The 16,375-nt window shown below is 38.4% G+C and overlaps 1 protein-coding gene across 1 annotated transcript; it reads right to left on the minus strand.

Annotated features, from left to right (window-relative positions):
• Nucleotides 1-318: 318 nt before the first annotated feature.
• Nucleotides 319-14,711, minus strand: LOC110379949 (vitellogenin). The gene is made up of 13 exons (XM_064041880.1): nucleotides 14,572-14,711; nucleotides 12,065-13,931; nucleotides 11,676-11,889; nucleotides 10,554-11,511; nucleotides 9,535-10,395; nucleotides 9,093-9,270; nucleotides 8,447-8,940; nucleotides 4,079-5,939; nucleotides 3,694-3,907; nucleotides 2,603-3,560; nucleotides 1,551-2,408; nucleotides 1,159-1,336; nucleotides 319-1,034 (listed from the first exon to the last, which is right to left on the minus strand). Exons 1-13 carry the CDS (start codon nucleotides 14,600-14,602, stop codon nucleotides 545-547), a joined length of 9,162 nt encoding a protein of 3,053 aa, XP_063897950.1. The 5' UTR covers nucleotides 14,603-14,711; the 3' UTR covers nucleotides 319-544.
• Between the last annotated feature and the right edge of the window lie 1,664 nt (nucleotides 14,712-16,375).

Genomic DNA, 16,375 nt, shown 5'->3' on the forward strand with positions numbered 1-16,375 from the left:
AGTATATTTTAGCTTGAAACTTGCTTAGGTAACTTATTGTTTTTTGGTACTTGAGATATCATGTGTCAAACTGAGTGAATGGTAGTTCTGATCAAAGAGCTAGCTACGTCAGTGATGGAATGCCTGTTTTAACCCGCTGACTGTGTGTGACAATCGTTATCGAAACTTTTCTTCTAACTTGCCTTATCAATAAATAGGTAGGTAGTTGGTGAACACTGGCTAGTATGCATAATTTTGTGAGTATATTAATTCTCATGTGCACCCTGATTTAGGAATTTCCAGACTATTATTTCTAGTTTAGGTTCAAAATAAAATACCTTATTACATTTGAATTTTATTATCATTCTCGATACCACGTATTTCATTATCTTGAATGTTTTATTTTTATTTTGCAGTTTCCTAAAATCCAGTAATTGGTTTGTTTCATATTTATATAGTCAGTATAATCAATATTTGGGAAATATAAGTTAATAAGAAAGTCTTTATCACAAATATAAACAATATACTATAAAATTAAGTAAATAAATATAAACACTCGTAGGAACTAGTAATGCACGGCGTTGCTCCACTCGGCGTCAGAGCGGAGGATGTTGGTGTACTTGGCGACAGGCTGGTACGCCTTCAGCTTAGCTTCCTTCTTCAACTCCTCAGTCTTAGGGTCTGCGTGCTCACCGTCCAAAGCAAAGGACGCCCCGTAAAGCTGAGGGGAGTCGACCAGACCATAAGGAGTCATGTAGTCGTCACGAATCTCAGTAGAACTCTGGCCGCAGATACCTCTGGTGACTCCACGATGATCATCGCTGAATATAACAAGTCTGTGGTTGTCATAAATAAGACGAACACCTCCGTTATTGAGGCTCACTATTTCGATGCTGTTCACGCCACCGCGGAGGCTGTAATACTCCACAAGAGGAATCATTGCCTCTTCGTCATAGTAAACTGTTTTACCATCTTCGCAAACTTCCTTGGCATTGCAGGTCACTTCCAATTGCAGGGGTTTCAGGATAAGCTCCAAATTCTTACCCGTTCTGGTCCTAAAACATAAACGAATACTATATAAGTACCTCTAGAATATGCCATTTCTCACAAATATTGCCTTCAATTACTACAATGATATTGAAAACACGCTTAAACTGAATCGATATTTGAATTACTAACTTGTAAGTAATGTAAACTTCGGTCTGGTTTTCTTCTGGTCTTCTGGCTAGAATGAGCAGCTCATTGCCGAAGTCTTTAGCTTCGTCTACCATCACGAGATGCCAAGCTCCAGTAATGCTGTAGTCGTAACTGCGGCCGCTGAATGTCGAAACTTTGGTGTTGTCCACGGCACAAAAAGCTGCAATAATCACCGTAATATTAAAAGGGGGTCAATACTTAGGGTTAATGTCTTAACGAGAAAGTTTATTGAAGAGAATTACTTGTGATATGACACTTGATACAGGAGTATCTAAGGAGAATATAGAATCATGTTGCATCGACCCCAAATAAAATTGAGATAAGGACAGGAAAATATGTAGTATATGAGCACAATTTTGATGAGCAATACTTACGCAGATTTTGGTAGCCAGTGAACCAGTTGCGAGCATGCTCCCAACCAGTCAATATAGTATAGAAGGACATAGCATATGGGTAATAAGACATTCCCTCGACATTCTTCAAACGGAGCTCGCCTACTTTCGATGTGAGCTTATAGTCAATGTAGTTGTCGTAGTAATACGCTTGCGCTTCAATCTCCATTTTACCGTCTTCAACTGTTTTAGAAACATCCTCCTCTTTTTCCCAATCGAACGTACTTGACAACACTTCGTAAAGGCTGTAGGCAAATGCCACGTCAGTATACTCTAAATCCTTGTAAGTCAAAATACCTTTGAAGTAATCTGGAGCGTGAGCCTTGACGAGCATTTTGTAGCAAGCTTTCTGGTACAAGTTATTTTCTTTGATGTCTTGTAGGCATTGTTGTCCTAACGGATCATTTATTAGTAATTCCTTGTACATTTTACTGCGTTCACCACTTACTTTGAGATGGATGTTGTTATCATTTCCGACCTTTAAATCAGCGTCGAATTCTAGTTTAGGGCCACTTTCAAGAGCAATTTCAAAGTTTAATGGTATCAATAATGGTTTAGTCATATTAAAGACTGCATTGATTTGTTGGTAGCCATTGTATAACAATGCACCGTGTACTTGGTAATCTAAATAGCTGGTCTCTAATGCACCAGTTAGTATGAACTCCCTTTTTTGTTTACCATCAAACACAAGGCTAATGTCAACAAGTTCAACTTTGCCATATTCTATTTCTGAGGCTACTCTGTTAATGATTTCCTGACGGCGAGCTTGCGGCGTAAGATCGTTTACGACCGCTGCTGGTTCAAATTCACTATTCGTCTGTTCCTGGTTGTAAATAATATCTGTAACCAAAATCAGTATGATAAGAAAACTGGATTCATAAAATAAATGCCAAAACATTTAAATAGGTACATGTCAATTACTGATTAGTAATTACTATGATAAACAAGGCCAATGTATAACTATTGATGCATGTAACACAGAGAAAAATAATCTGAAGAAGATAGTCAATAGTCACAATAAACACAACACTTACCTTTGAAAATTGTCAACGAGACAGCTTTGTTTTGCGATTCTGATGCAAGATACCTCAAGTTAAGCTGCGTCAATGCAACGTCCTTCTGATATAACAGATTACGAACATTCGTCAGAAGATCATCTTCGAAGAGACTGGTTGGGTCCTTGTAGTCAGAGGAGTAAGAGTTCGCTTGGAACTGGAATATAGTACCAGTTGGATGACCAAACTTGACATCACTAGAAATAACTTTTTTTGGCCGCTCAATAAGTTTTGACAACGGGTTTTCAGCTGCGGTCTGTATTGAATCTATCTTTTGTACTGTACTGTAGGGCCACACGCTCATGTGGATAAGGTTAGCATTTTGTTCCGGCCATTCTAGGTTCAATTTGAACTCCTTTAATGATGCAGCCAAATTCAGCTTGACAGGAACATAAAATTGCAGCTTGTTGACAATACCAGTAGCTACATATACTTCGTTTAGTGTATCTTCAAAACCAACGCTGCCATCCAAGTTTCTGGCGTATGTGAATTGGAGTTCATTACTTAATGATGCAGATATATCTTCACCAACTGTGACTTTAGCTTTACTTTGAAGAAGGATTGCTGTTGGTTCACTGTAGTCAAATATAAATGGCACGCCCATAGGAAGAGGGAAAGTTATGAAAACTTGCTTTTGGGTCAAAATCTTAATGTAATTAGATTCAACTGCCTTCAGCAAGTTGTCCGACTCTTTAATGAATTCCATTAGCAAAGAGTTGAGATCATCTTCAGTGAAGGTGAGAAGCATTTGCTGGTCCCAGTTGTTTAGGAAGAAGGAACCCTCGAGATCACAGCGATGTTCAGGTTTAAGTTTTAGCGTTTCGATAACTTTTTTGACACTTATTTTGAATTCTTCATCGGATTTTTGTCCTGCGTGTTTGTATAACCCAGATATGTACTCCAATAGGTGCTGGACGTCTGATATAGATAAGGTGAACTGAAAATAGATGAATCGATAAAGATGAATATTAAACAAAGTGCTACTGTACCAAATGGAAAAAAAACATTTTTATTTATTTATTGTGCTGACTCCATAATTTAAAAAGTCATCATCTGGTAGGAATATTTACCCAGTCTTCTTCAGTCCAACCAGTGCTACCGAACCTCAGAGCCCCTCGTTCATACACTGGTATAAGATTGTTCTTACTGCCGATGAAGGAAACCTCTCTAAAGTGGGAAAGCTCATCATCACTTGTGTAGTCGTCAATCAAACTGTCAGTTGAGTAGCGGTAGCCAAACTTTTCTTCAGGAAGCATGCTCAAGACAGACTTAGCAGTCTTAGCGCTGAAAGACAATGATTATTAAGCAAAACAACTTGGGGCGACATAATGTAATAAATTATTGGAGAATCTGAGATACACAGAAACCAAAATATAGTTTGGATATATGCATTAAGTGAAAAGGATCTATAAAGTCCACGCAAAGTAATTAGAATTGTAGTGGAAAAATACTCACAGAGTTGCAAAACGGGGGTCTTTCAGTCCAGCAGCAAAAGTAATACTGTTTGCCAGCACTGCGCGAACCTGCGTGCTAGGGTCTGCGAACGTCATGTGTCCCATGATTTGCATCATTTCCTGAGGTGGGTCAGCTAGGAAAATATTCAAGGCAGCAGCGACCCTCACTTCGTAAGGCTCAGCAGTGTTCTTCAAGAGGCTGAACAGCACAGCACGAACGTATTCATTCTTCTTGTTAGCCAGAGTTTTAAGGCTGATAACCATTTGGATGCGGAGGTACTTAGTGACTGCAATCTTGCCCTCAAGATAAGGGGCGAAGACTTTCAGGATATTCGGGTGAGCCAAGTTACCTAGAACTCTTACGTACACCTGAGCTTTGTTCTTGTCGCCATTTTCAACAGCTTGTTTCAGTTCTTGTGATAGTCGTGGGATTACTTTCTCATTCACGAATAAGTCTTCGTCTCCAGATGCAATGAATTTCGTGACAGCCAGGAGGGTGGTGGTATTGAGGAAGCTCTGCTGTTGGACTTCAGGACTTACAGCGAGTTCGAAGAATTCGTTCATAACTTCCTTAGTCGGGAAATGCAGAATGTTGGCCATAGAACTAATAACTGCTGCGGCTTCGATACCTTCGATTTTCTTGGTCAAGATCCAGGACTTGATTTCTTTGAAAGCAGCAATTGAACCTGCTTGGGCGACAGCGTCCTGGTATACTACCCACATATTTTTCTTTGCAGTGTTTTCCGAAGATCTAGCAACTTCAATACTGGCTGTCATTTGAGTCAGTTGTTCCGAAGTCATAAACATAACCGATCGGACAAGGATGTTGAATTTTGAAAGAAATTCAGCTTTTGGAAGATTGTTAGGATCTTGCAACAGAGGCGTCATTTCTTGTAGGAGCTTCTGAGCATCAGCAACATTTTTGGTTCCCTTTGTGAACTTTGCGTGGTCGTATGTAAACAAAAGCGAATCAACATCGCGGTATTCAACAGATTTTTTCCATACGTCATCGTTATTTTCTGGCTTCACTGACTCTAGATAGAAGGTGACGTAACTGTGAACCTCGGCTTTCTGTTTGCCAAAGATAAGAGGATTTACGAAAACAGTACTAATGGTTTCTGATTTGTATATTGTGCCTTGTTTACTAACGACCAGGCGAGATTCAGTAGTGTGCTTAACAAACTGTTTCTCGTTATTCTCGTAAGCGATTCCATTCCATACAGCACCCTCTGGGACACCATAGGTAAAGCCGACGCGCTTCTTGCAAGAACCGTAATTTTTGCTTTTGATGATCTCGATACGTTTATCTACCGGTAAAAGTATATTTTCTTCCGCTGCAATACTGGGTGAAACAGAGTAAAGAGTCTCGCAGTTGCCAGTGATATCAGTTTCCATTTTCTTAAACAAGCCTTGAAAAGTTTCCTTGTCAAAATGGTTCGGGAAACTATCGACATGATTAAATGTAGACAAGTCTACTTGTAGACCACTAACGAGTCCTTTAAGTAAGTTTTCGTTAGTAACACTTAGTGATGTTGGTACCTTCAAGGAGACGATACGTCCTCCATTAACGAAAATTTCAAAAGGATGGTCGATGTCCTGGAGTGGGCTCAGATTAAGATTTTTTATGGGAGCATCTCTAGATACATGATCTTGAAATTGTCCATACAGTGGGTTTACAAGTTTGGCCACTAATCGGCCTGGTTCCAAAACGCGTATGATGAACTTTGCTGAGAAAGCATTGCCATTATTGATACTTTGCTCGTATTTCGTCCAGGTGTAGGAGTCCACATCATAGACGTATTCTTGGCCGACTTGCCAGGGCCATTGATTGGTCTCGGCTAGCGGGCTCGATGTGACGACGGCTGAAAAGAAATTGGGTGAGTTTTAATGTCTGATACCAGTTTCACTAAGTTAAGTAAAAAATAAAGTATTATCGAACTTTTTCAGATGAAAGCCAAGATGACAATGACATGTGGCAAGGATATGTGGCACCCATACTACACTATGAAAAAAAAACTCACAAATAGCTTTCAGTTTGAGATTGTCTTCCTAAGTCGAGATAGTAACTTGGTCTTTTTTGTAATAAAACGATGACAGAAAATAACAACTCAGATAGACTTTGAGATGAATAGTTTTTTTAAAACCTTGATATTGACCTCTTGACGTTCACTGTGTTGTTTGACGATAAAATTATCTTGGAAGACTATCCAGTTTCTAGAATTTACTTTTTAATGAACATTCTCGAGATTACTTTTTTTGGAACTTTAAAGTTGTTGGGAACAGGGCAGGAGGAAGAAGAAGGTACTGCTGTAATGGGCGTGTTAATAATGATGGCAGTTTGCATATTTAAGTCAAATAGGAAAGTCGATAGGTAGTTGCGATGAAGTCAATTTACCAATGATTTTTCCAATGCATCTATCACTATTAATAAGAATTATTAATTCTATTCTCTTCTTCACATAGTTTTCGTGGTTTTGTTATAATATTTTTTTCACTTTGTAGAAAACGCTTATGTCATTTATTTATTTATCAACATATTAATTACTGAAAAGCCTTATCGTTAAGGTTATCTGCGGTAAATAAACTCCGGATTCTGAATTGTTTTAATCTATACTTAATTTAATATTAATAAGTTTGTTTGTTTGCCTGAACGTTACGAACTCTTCGATTTTCGATTTTAGAAAATTCCTTCACGGATGGCCTATGTATCGAATAAGGCTGCAAGCTACCTTTTACCCGGATACGTGAAGTATTTAAGCTATAACAATACTGGAGAAACCGCTAGCGGAAGCTAGTATACTGGGATATCTACCATGATTACAGAATAACGTCCAGATATGTGTAATGCAAATCTTTGAAAACTCAACACGAGACATAAGAAATACAATGCATAATTATTATTGGAAAGCAGAAATCTGGAACCTAATAAGATGTATAAATATACTCGAATAATTTTAAAATACTTACCGAGTATCGCCGTCAGTATCAACAGCTTCATATTGTAGAATTACAGCTATCACGGTTAGATTTGCTCAATATCTCCTCACTGTGATCCCCGAAACTGCAATGCTTACGTTTTTATACTGACTTTTTTGGTCGACCTTTAGACCTTTCTTGACATGATAACTGTTGTATCCACAATACGCTAGCTTCCTCCCCTGGTTCCACTCACATTCCCGTCGGAAACTTCGATGCTTTTACGACAAAAGGAAATTTATTCGGAATGGCTAAAATTCTTTTGGTCGAAGAAATATTCGTTGCGGACATAAAGACATCCTCATTTAATTATGTGTAGATAACGCTGAGATTAATCACTGTCTCGTAATATTGCATAATATTGATAATATTGTAAATAAATCCTGCTAAGTATAAATGTGGTTCCGTATATACTTCATATCTGAGGACAAGGCAGTGCCCCAGCCATATAGTCTTCCTTAAGATTGTTGAACTCCTTCTATGCCTATTCATCCCAAACTAGGCACAATTTCAAAAGTAAAACTACAGTTTATAAACCTTCTTATTTTATTGACCAATATCTGTATGTTAAATACAGGTTTCATTAAATGCTCCTAATTACAATAAAATATTTATCTGCTGTAGGTAGGATTTTAGTACAGGTAATTCTTCCACGTAATTGTCAAATTTTACATTTCATTACTTCACTTTCTAGAAATTACGCGGAAAGTCATCAAGTTTATCATACTGTAACTTGTTAGTTAAATAAGTGTTTTTTGTTACACATTTATTTTTATTACATAATAATCAACAGCAGCTTTTGTCCCAGATAATACATTTATAAACACTAACGTTTAAAGTATATGATAAGAAGACAATAAGCAGAGGAATAATTAAAAATGGAATGTTATCTTTTTATTAATTGGTTCTATTTTTGCCATGAAAATTCAGCACTGTTCGTCTGGTACAGATATTGTCATAAATATATCGAATGATTATCTATTTACTTTATTATTGCCATACGGACTAGACTGCTTTGTTATCGTGATAATGTTGAATGTTGTTGAAAGACAGACAAAATTTTCAAGAGACACCAATAATAACATGGGTCCTAATGTTCGGCCTTGTAGCACACCATTCTATTCTTAAATATCTGCGGGTTGTAGAGGTGCAAAGCTGAAGGTGTACAATGCTTTTATAATAAGGGTATTCTCCGTTATATGGAATAATACAAAAATAATGTCTTTGGTGCATTTATTAAATAGATATCAATCTAATGCCTTTAAACAATATATTAAAAATAGTTAACGATTCAGTTCATTCAAACATAGGTATCTAAATCGAGATCTTGAAAGATATCTACGCATTGTAAGTCGTTTTAACCTATGATTTATACATCAGTCAATCAAGTTTTAGAAGGACTCATTAGCAACCTTGCTCCACTCGGCGTCAGAGCGGAGAATGCTGGTGTACTTGGTGACAGGCTGGTACGCCTTCAGCTTAGCTTCCTTCTTCAACTCCTCAGTCTTAGGGTCTGCGTGGTCACCGTCCAGAGCAAAGGATGCTCCGTAAAGCTGAGGAGAGTCAACCAGACCGAATGGAGTCATGTAGTCATCACGAATCTCAGTAGAACTCTGACCACAAAGACCTCTGGTGGTGCTGCGGTGATCATCAGTGAATAAAACTAGCCTATGATTGTCAAAGATAAGACGAATAGCTCCGTTGTTGATGCTAAATACTTGGATTTCATCGAAACCACCACGAATGCTGTAGTACTCTACTAGAGGAATCTTCGCAACGTCGTCGTAGTAGATAGAAACACCGTCTTCACAAATTTCTTTGGCATTGCTGATTACTTGGTATGTTTTCGGAGTCAAAATGATTTCTAGTGTTTTACCCGTTCTGGTTCTGAAAAAAAATGTAATAACATTTTACATACATTAACATAAACGCTATATAAAAAGAGTTCAGAGGACCTATGTTAATGTTTTTACGTTCTACTTTCAAGAAAGCTTCAGTCCATACAACAATATCATTAATGAGTGAGCAGGAATACTAACTTGTAAGTGATGTAAACTTCTGCTTGTCCTTTTTCGGGTCTCTGGGCAAGAATGAGCAATTCATTGCCGAAATCCTTAGCCTCGTCCACCATCATGACGTGCCAAGATCCAGTCATGTTGTATTCGTAGCTGCGGCCACTGAATGTCCAGACCTTGTTGTCATCCACGGTACAGAATGCTGCAAAACATACGTGTATAATATATGAAAAGGTTAAACATATCATAATTCATAACGACTATTTAAACTCATGCATCGGAAATATCGATCCTGCACCTAATCTCTCTCCGGTCGTATTGGATTGCCGTCCCATCGGGCTATGAGAGTGAAGGAATAGAGTGAAGGAGTAGTGCACTGTAATATGTCCTACGCTTTTATGAGAACTGCCGAAGTGGCTGTTATTCAGCTAAGAAGACATTATCATCATAGTTAAACAATACTCACGCAAGTTTTGGTAGCCTGTGAACCAGTTGCGGGCACGCTCCCAGCTGGAAAGGGGTGCATAGAAAGACATGGCGTACGGGTAGTAAGACAATCCCTCTACATTGTTCAAACGGACCTCTCCGAATTTCGACGTTAGCTTGTAGTTGATGTAGTTATCGTAGTAAAAGGCTTGTGCCTCGATCTCCAGTTTTCCGTCATCGACCGTTTTGAGGACATCCTCTTCTTTTTCCCAATCGTTCCAGTTTTCCAACAGCTCAAGAAGATTCAAGATGAAGGCCTCATCAGTCTGCTTCAAGTCTTTGTAAGTCAATGTACCTTTGAAGTTGTCGGGAGCGTGTGCCTTAAGAAGCATTTTGTAACAAGCTTTCTGGTACAGGTTATTTTCGCCAATGTCTTTAAGGCATTGTTTTCCCAAGGGATCGTTTAATAGCAATTCCTTGTACATATCGCTGCGTTTACCGACTCCTTTTAGGTGAATGTTGTCTTCGTTTCCGATCAGGATGTCAAGGTCGTATTCTATCGTAAGGTTATTTTTAAAGGCAAGTTCGAAATTTAGTGGTGTAAATTCAGGTTTGGTCATATTGAAGACAGCGTTGATTTGTTGTTGGAAGCCATTGTACATCAAAGCAGCTTGAACCTTGTTATCTACATAGCTGTTCGCTAATGCACCAGTTAATATGAACTCCACAGTATCTCTACCAGCAAATTCAATAATAATGTCAACGAGTTGGACTTTGCCATGTTCTATTTCCGAGGCCACTCGGTTAACGATTTCCTTGCGGCGAGCTTCTGGTGTAATATCTTTTATGACTGCTGCTGGCTCAAATTCATCCTTTGTTTGTAACTGATTGTAGATTGTGTCTGAAAATAATAAGATCTATTAGGTTTCTACATTCAACTAGACCGAGTTAATGACTTAACTGCAAATATGTTTTCATTCCATTTTAATCATTAAAAGTTCAAAAAGAAAGAATAATTGCGGAATTAAATTATCATGCTTATAATATGAATGTACTTACTAGTGAATACAGTAAAAGTAAAAGCTTTGTTCTTTGATTCTCTGGCGAGATACTTCAAGTTAAACTGCGTCAAAGCAATGTCCTTCTGATACAGCAGATTACGAACATTCGTCAGAAGATCATTATCGAAGAGACTGGTTGGATCCTTGTAGTCAGAGGAGTAAGAGTTTGCTTGGAATTGGAATATGGTACCAATTGACTGACCAAACTTGATATCAGTGGAAATAACCTTTTTTGGTCGCTCGATTAGTTTTGACTGCGGGTTCTCAGCCGCGGTCTGGAGAGAATCTGTCTTTTGAAGTGTAGTGTATGGCCACACACTCATGTGGATAAGGTTAGCATTTCTGTCCGGCCATTCAAGGATGAATTTAAACTCATTGAACTCGTAGTCCCAACGTGTCCTAAAAGGAATGTGCAATTGCAGTTTGTTAACGACACCGGCAGCCACATATACGTCGTTAAATGTGTCTAAGTAACCAGCAATTCCATCCAAGTTTCTGGCATATGTGAATTGTAGTTTATCTATAATATTTCCACTCATGTCCTCTCCGGGAGTTGCGATGGCTTGATTTTGGACATGAAGTAACGTTGGTTCAATGTATTCAAATACAAACGGCATACCCATAGCGAGTGGGAACGTGATGAAGATATCCTTTTGTAGCACAATCTTAATGTAATTGGATTTAATTGACTGTTTCAAATGATTTGACTCTTTTATCAAGCTTAAAATCAAAGAGTTAATTTCAGCTTCGGTGAAAGTTAGAAGCATTTGCTGGTTCCAGTTATTTAAGAAGAAAGAGCCTTCGAGATCACATTGATGTTCAGGCTTTATGTTCAGTTTTTCGAGAATTGTCTTAATCTTTATTTCAAACTCGTCCTTGGGTTTTTCTCCTTGATGAATAAACAAACTATAGATATACTCCATTAGGTGTTGCATGTCCGATACAGATAGCGTAAACTGCAAAAAATAGAATATCATCAAAGTCAGTCCAAGTCCTTCTCCATGTGAGAGGAGGCCTGTGCCCAGCAGTGGGACGATAAAAAGGCTGTAACAGTAACAGTAACAGTCCAAGACAGTCGTGGATTAGTATCTATTAATACACTGTACGATCAAAAAGTTACCCAATCTTCTTCAGTCCATCCAGTGCTTCCGAACCTCAGAGCCCCTCGTTCATAGACTGGTAGAAGGTTGTTCTTACTGCCGATGTAGGAAACCTCTCTGAAGTGGGAAAGCTCGTCATCACTGGTGTAGTCGTCAATCAAACTGTCAGTTGAGTAGCGGTAGCCGAACTTCTCTTCAGGAAGCATGCTCAAGACAGACTTTGCAGTTTTGGCACTGAAATTAGAGAAATGTTTTATCAAAGATGTTGTAATTAATGATAAATATTTACAGATAAAGAAGATATTGTTGAAAAAGTCCACAATATGTATTTTAGGTATTTAGTAAAACGTAAACACAATCGGACTAAATGTACGGTTAAACGGTATAGATAGCTGTATTTATAACTCACAGAGTGGCGAAACGTGGATCTTTCAGTCCGGCAGCAAAAGTAATACTGTTTGCCAGCACAGCGCGAACCTGTGTGCTAGGGTCTGCGAACGTCATGTGTCCCATGATTTGCATCATTTCCTGAGGTGGATCAGCTAGGAAAATATTCAAAGCAGCAGCGACCCTCACTTCGTAAGGCTCAGCAGTGTTCTTCAACAGGCTGAACAGCACAGCACGAACGTATTCATTCTTCTTGTTAGCCAGGGTTTTCAGGCTGATAACCATTTGGATGCGGAGGTACTTAGTGACTGCAATCTTACCCTCTAAATAAGGAGCAAAGACTTTCAGAATATTCGGGTGAGCCAAGTTACCGAGAACTCGTACATATACCTGAGCTTTGTTCTTGTCGCCATTTTCAACAGCTTGTTTCAGTTCTTGTGATAGTCGTGGGATTACTTTCTCATTTACAAACAAGTCTTCGTCTCCAGATGCAATGAATTTCGTGACAGCCAGAAGGGTGGTGGTATTGACGAAGGTCTGCTCCTGAACTTCGGGACTCATAGCAAATTCGAAAAATTCGTTCATGAGTTCCTTAGTCGGGAAACGAAGAACGCTAGCCATAGAGCTAATAACTTCTGCGGCTTCAATACCTTCGATTTTCTTGGTCAAGATCCAGGACTTGATTTCTTTGAATGCAGCGATTGTACCGGTTTGGGCGACAGCATCGCGGTATACTACCCACATGTTACTCTTTGCAGTGTTTTCCGAAGATTTTGCAATTTCAATGCTGGCTGTCATTTGTGCCAGTTGTTCTGAGCTCATATACATAAGAGATTCTATGAGCAGTTTGAATTTGGAAAGAAAATCGGCCTTTGGTAAGTTGTTTATATCTTGCAATAGAGGAGTCATTTCCTGAAGCAATTTCTGAGCATCGGCAATGTTACTATCACCTCGACTTATCAATCTTGTCAAATTATATGTAAACAAAAGCGAATCAACATCGCGATATTCAACGGTTTTTGGCCATTCCTCACTTGTTTTGGGCTGGAGAGAAGAAAGGGACAATCCGACGTAACTGTAGATCTCAGCTTTCTGTTTGCCATAGACAAGAGGGTTAACGAAAACAGAGCTTATAGCTTCCGATTTGTAGATTGTGCCCTTCTCGCCAACAACGAGACGAGTTTCAGTAGTGTGTTTTATAAATTGTTTTTCATCTTCTTTATAAGCGATTCCATTCCATACCGCTCCTTCGGGAACACCAAAGTAAAAACCGACACGATTTTCACATGATCCGTAGTTCTTACTTTTGATTATCTCGACAGGGTTTTCAACTTTATCCACTAGCACGTCATCAAGACCTCCGGCAGAAATAGGCGAAACAGAGTAAAGAGTCTCACAGTCACCAGTGACGTCAGTTTCCATCTTCTTAAACAAACCTTGGAAGGTTTCTTTATCAAAGTTATTTGGGAAATTGTGGACATGGTTAGTAGGAGATAAGTCTACTTGCAAAGCACTGACAAGTCCTTTCAGCAAGTTCTCATAAGTATCAGTGAATGATGTTGGAATTTTCAAGGAGACGACTCGACCACCTTCTACAAGAATTTCAAAAGGATGATCAATATCCTTGATTGGATTTAAGTCCAGACCATGGAAAATCTTTTTCTTGTATTGCTGATTCTGAGCTTGCCCGTATACAGGATTTGCTAGCTTAGCTACTAAACGACCTGGTTCTAAAACGCGAACAATGAAATTTGTAATCAAGACGTTGCCGTTGCCAGTTTCTGATTCGAATTCAGTTCCGGTGTAAGAGAGTACATTGTACTCGTATTCTTGACCGACCTGCCATGGCCATTGGTTGGGCTCGGCGACCGGGCTCGATGAAACGGCGGCTGCAAAGAGAATTTTCTTAGTTTAATAAATGAGGACATTAATCATTAAAGGGGTACTTCTTAAAGATTGATCTATATTGTTTAATATACCACAGTTAAATCAAACTACTAATGAGCAGTCTGAACATATTCTTATAGTATAGTCTGAAGTAACCTATTGACTCCCTCTCCGTTGAGCAATGATAAAGTTTAATCGTATTCAGTTATTCTTTGTTTTCTTATCTTATCAAAACATTACTTTTTTTTTGTCTGAAATTCGCTCCAATGTATATTTTTATTTTATTATGCACTCAAATGTGAAAGTTATTCTTTTAGCGTATCTTTCCCTGTTCAACAGATTACTAACTCAATTGATAAAACTTTTTCAATGTTAAGTATACTGACATTGACACTTTTATTCAATTTATGACCATCCGAGCATGTATAAGCATACACGTTAGATCAGTGAATTCTATAGGTTTCCGTCGCACCTGTAGAAGCTTCATGCTTGACTTTTAGAAGAAACATGGATAAGCTTCATAGCTTCTACTCCTCTAACAAACAGTGGGAGACTTAGATCAATAGAATAGGGAAATTACAACTTAATTGAGACACCATTACTATGAACTTATGAACTTCAAAATAACTAGAATGCACTCACCGAGAATCGCCGTCAGTATCACCAGCTTCATAGTTCCAGAATTTGCAGCAGTCGTCACAGTTGCTCAATATCTCCCCACTGTGGTCACCAAAACTGCAATAATTAAGTTTATATACCAGCGCTTAATCAAAAACCTAACTTTAGGTCGACCTTAGACCTTACTTGACACGATAACAGTTACGTGCATACTAGTTTTCACACCCGGTTTCACTTATCGGTCATATTCCCTGAATGTCAAATTATACCAAAAATCATTTTCAATAACAGTTGATTCTGCAATCGTTATTTGACTAGGCTTTTTCAAACGGATTTGGATTCGGCTTCCAGTCTAACAGCAGGCAGCAGCGGAAAACCTGGTTATCCTGTTATCTTTTCGGTAATCTTTGAACCGACCGCTGTACACATGTATTTTGCACCTATCACCCCCAGACCAGTCAACTAAACCGGCTGTAACCTTAACCTTAAAAAGCAGGAGGACCCAACGATAAGAAATTTCTACATTTGAAAAAAAATGGTGATTGATCATAGGTTTACCTTAAAGACTGTCAGGGAGGAGCTCATGATAACGAACAAACGATCGAACTTTTTAACTATAGTAATAAGTGCATAATTTTGAATAATGTTTTATAATTATCGATTAGTGCGAAAAAGTAGCTATCTCCTTACGTAAAAAAAACTTCATTCAAGATAAAGATTTTGTAAACGAATGTCAAGTATCTGGCTAGCTTTTCCCAGCATAGTTATCTTCCAGTAAAACCAGATGCACCTGAGTATGTACCAGTCGTTCTTGCATGGACTGAAACTGCTTATTTGAACCCCTCAAACTTGGGACTTCCGAGACTTGGACTTCCTTTTGAGACTTGGGACTTGGGAGACCCGAAAGCCTGCTTGTCAGCCTTTCTGACTTCTGTCTATTTACATCTTATCTTTTTGCTCATGTTTATCAGGTCTTTTTTATGGCAATTTATCAAATTACCCTGTAGGTTGGCAGCTTGAGAAAGTGTCAGACTCTTATTGAGTAAAACCCATCATGTTTCTTTGCAGGCCTTTTATGTTTCAGGGCCTCGGTAATTCTTTCGAACAATCCCGCAGCCCCAGATGTTTTTCAGGACTTTTTTTTTTGCGACGACGTTAAAAATCATCAAATAACCCCTCCCGCTGTGGGTTAGCAGCGGTGAGGGAGTGTCAGACTCTTACTGACTAAAAACCGTCGTGTTCCGTCGTGGGCCTTTTATGTACTAGGGCCGCGGTATCTCTTTCGAACAACCCACAGCATGTTTATCATCCGTGTACTGGCCGCCTGAAAATGTTTCGGTTATCATTATAGTCGAATGGTGCAACAGTAAATCGTCTATGTAATTTTATTCATTTACTTAGTTAGAGCCGTAGAGAATAGTATCTGGTAGTATACCTATATTTTTGCAATTTTGTAGCGAGCATCAACATAATTATGTTACATAATAACGTTTCAAGTGCTTATCATCAATTTTTAAACAATAACAACTTTTTTCAGGCATTAATATTTATAAACACTTGCCTAAAATAAAATAATGGCCATCCGATTAAAGTTACATTTTTATATCTTTGCATACTCATATAATTAAATATTAGTTTTATTCACTTTCCCAATAGAATATATGGGTGGTGGTATTGCTGACTCTCACATAAAATCTACCTCTTGAATGGATTTTGTTGAAACATAGCAGTAAGTAGGTAACTAAGCACCCTCAATTGGATAAGATTTAGCCTACCACTTTTAATGTAGTCAATTGTATATTTTTAACCTTTTGCATTCAAGACTAGA

The sequence above is a fragment of the Helicoverpa armigera genome, chromosome 26, assembly GCF_030705265.1.
Source record: "Helicoverpa armigera isolate CAAS_96S chromosome 26, ASM3070526v1, whole genome shotgun sequence".
NCBI lineage: Eukaryota > Metazoa > Arthropoda > Insecta > Lepidoptera > Noctuidae > Helicoverpa > Helicoverpa armigera.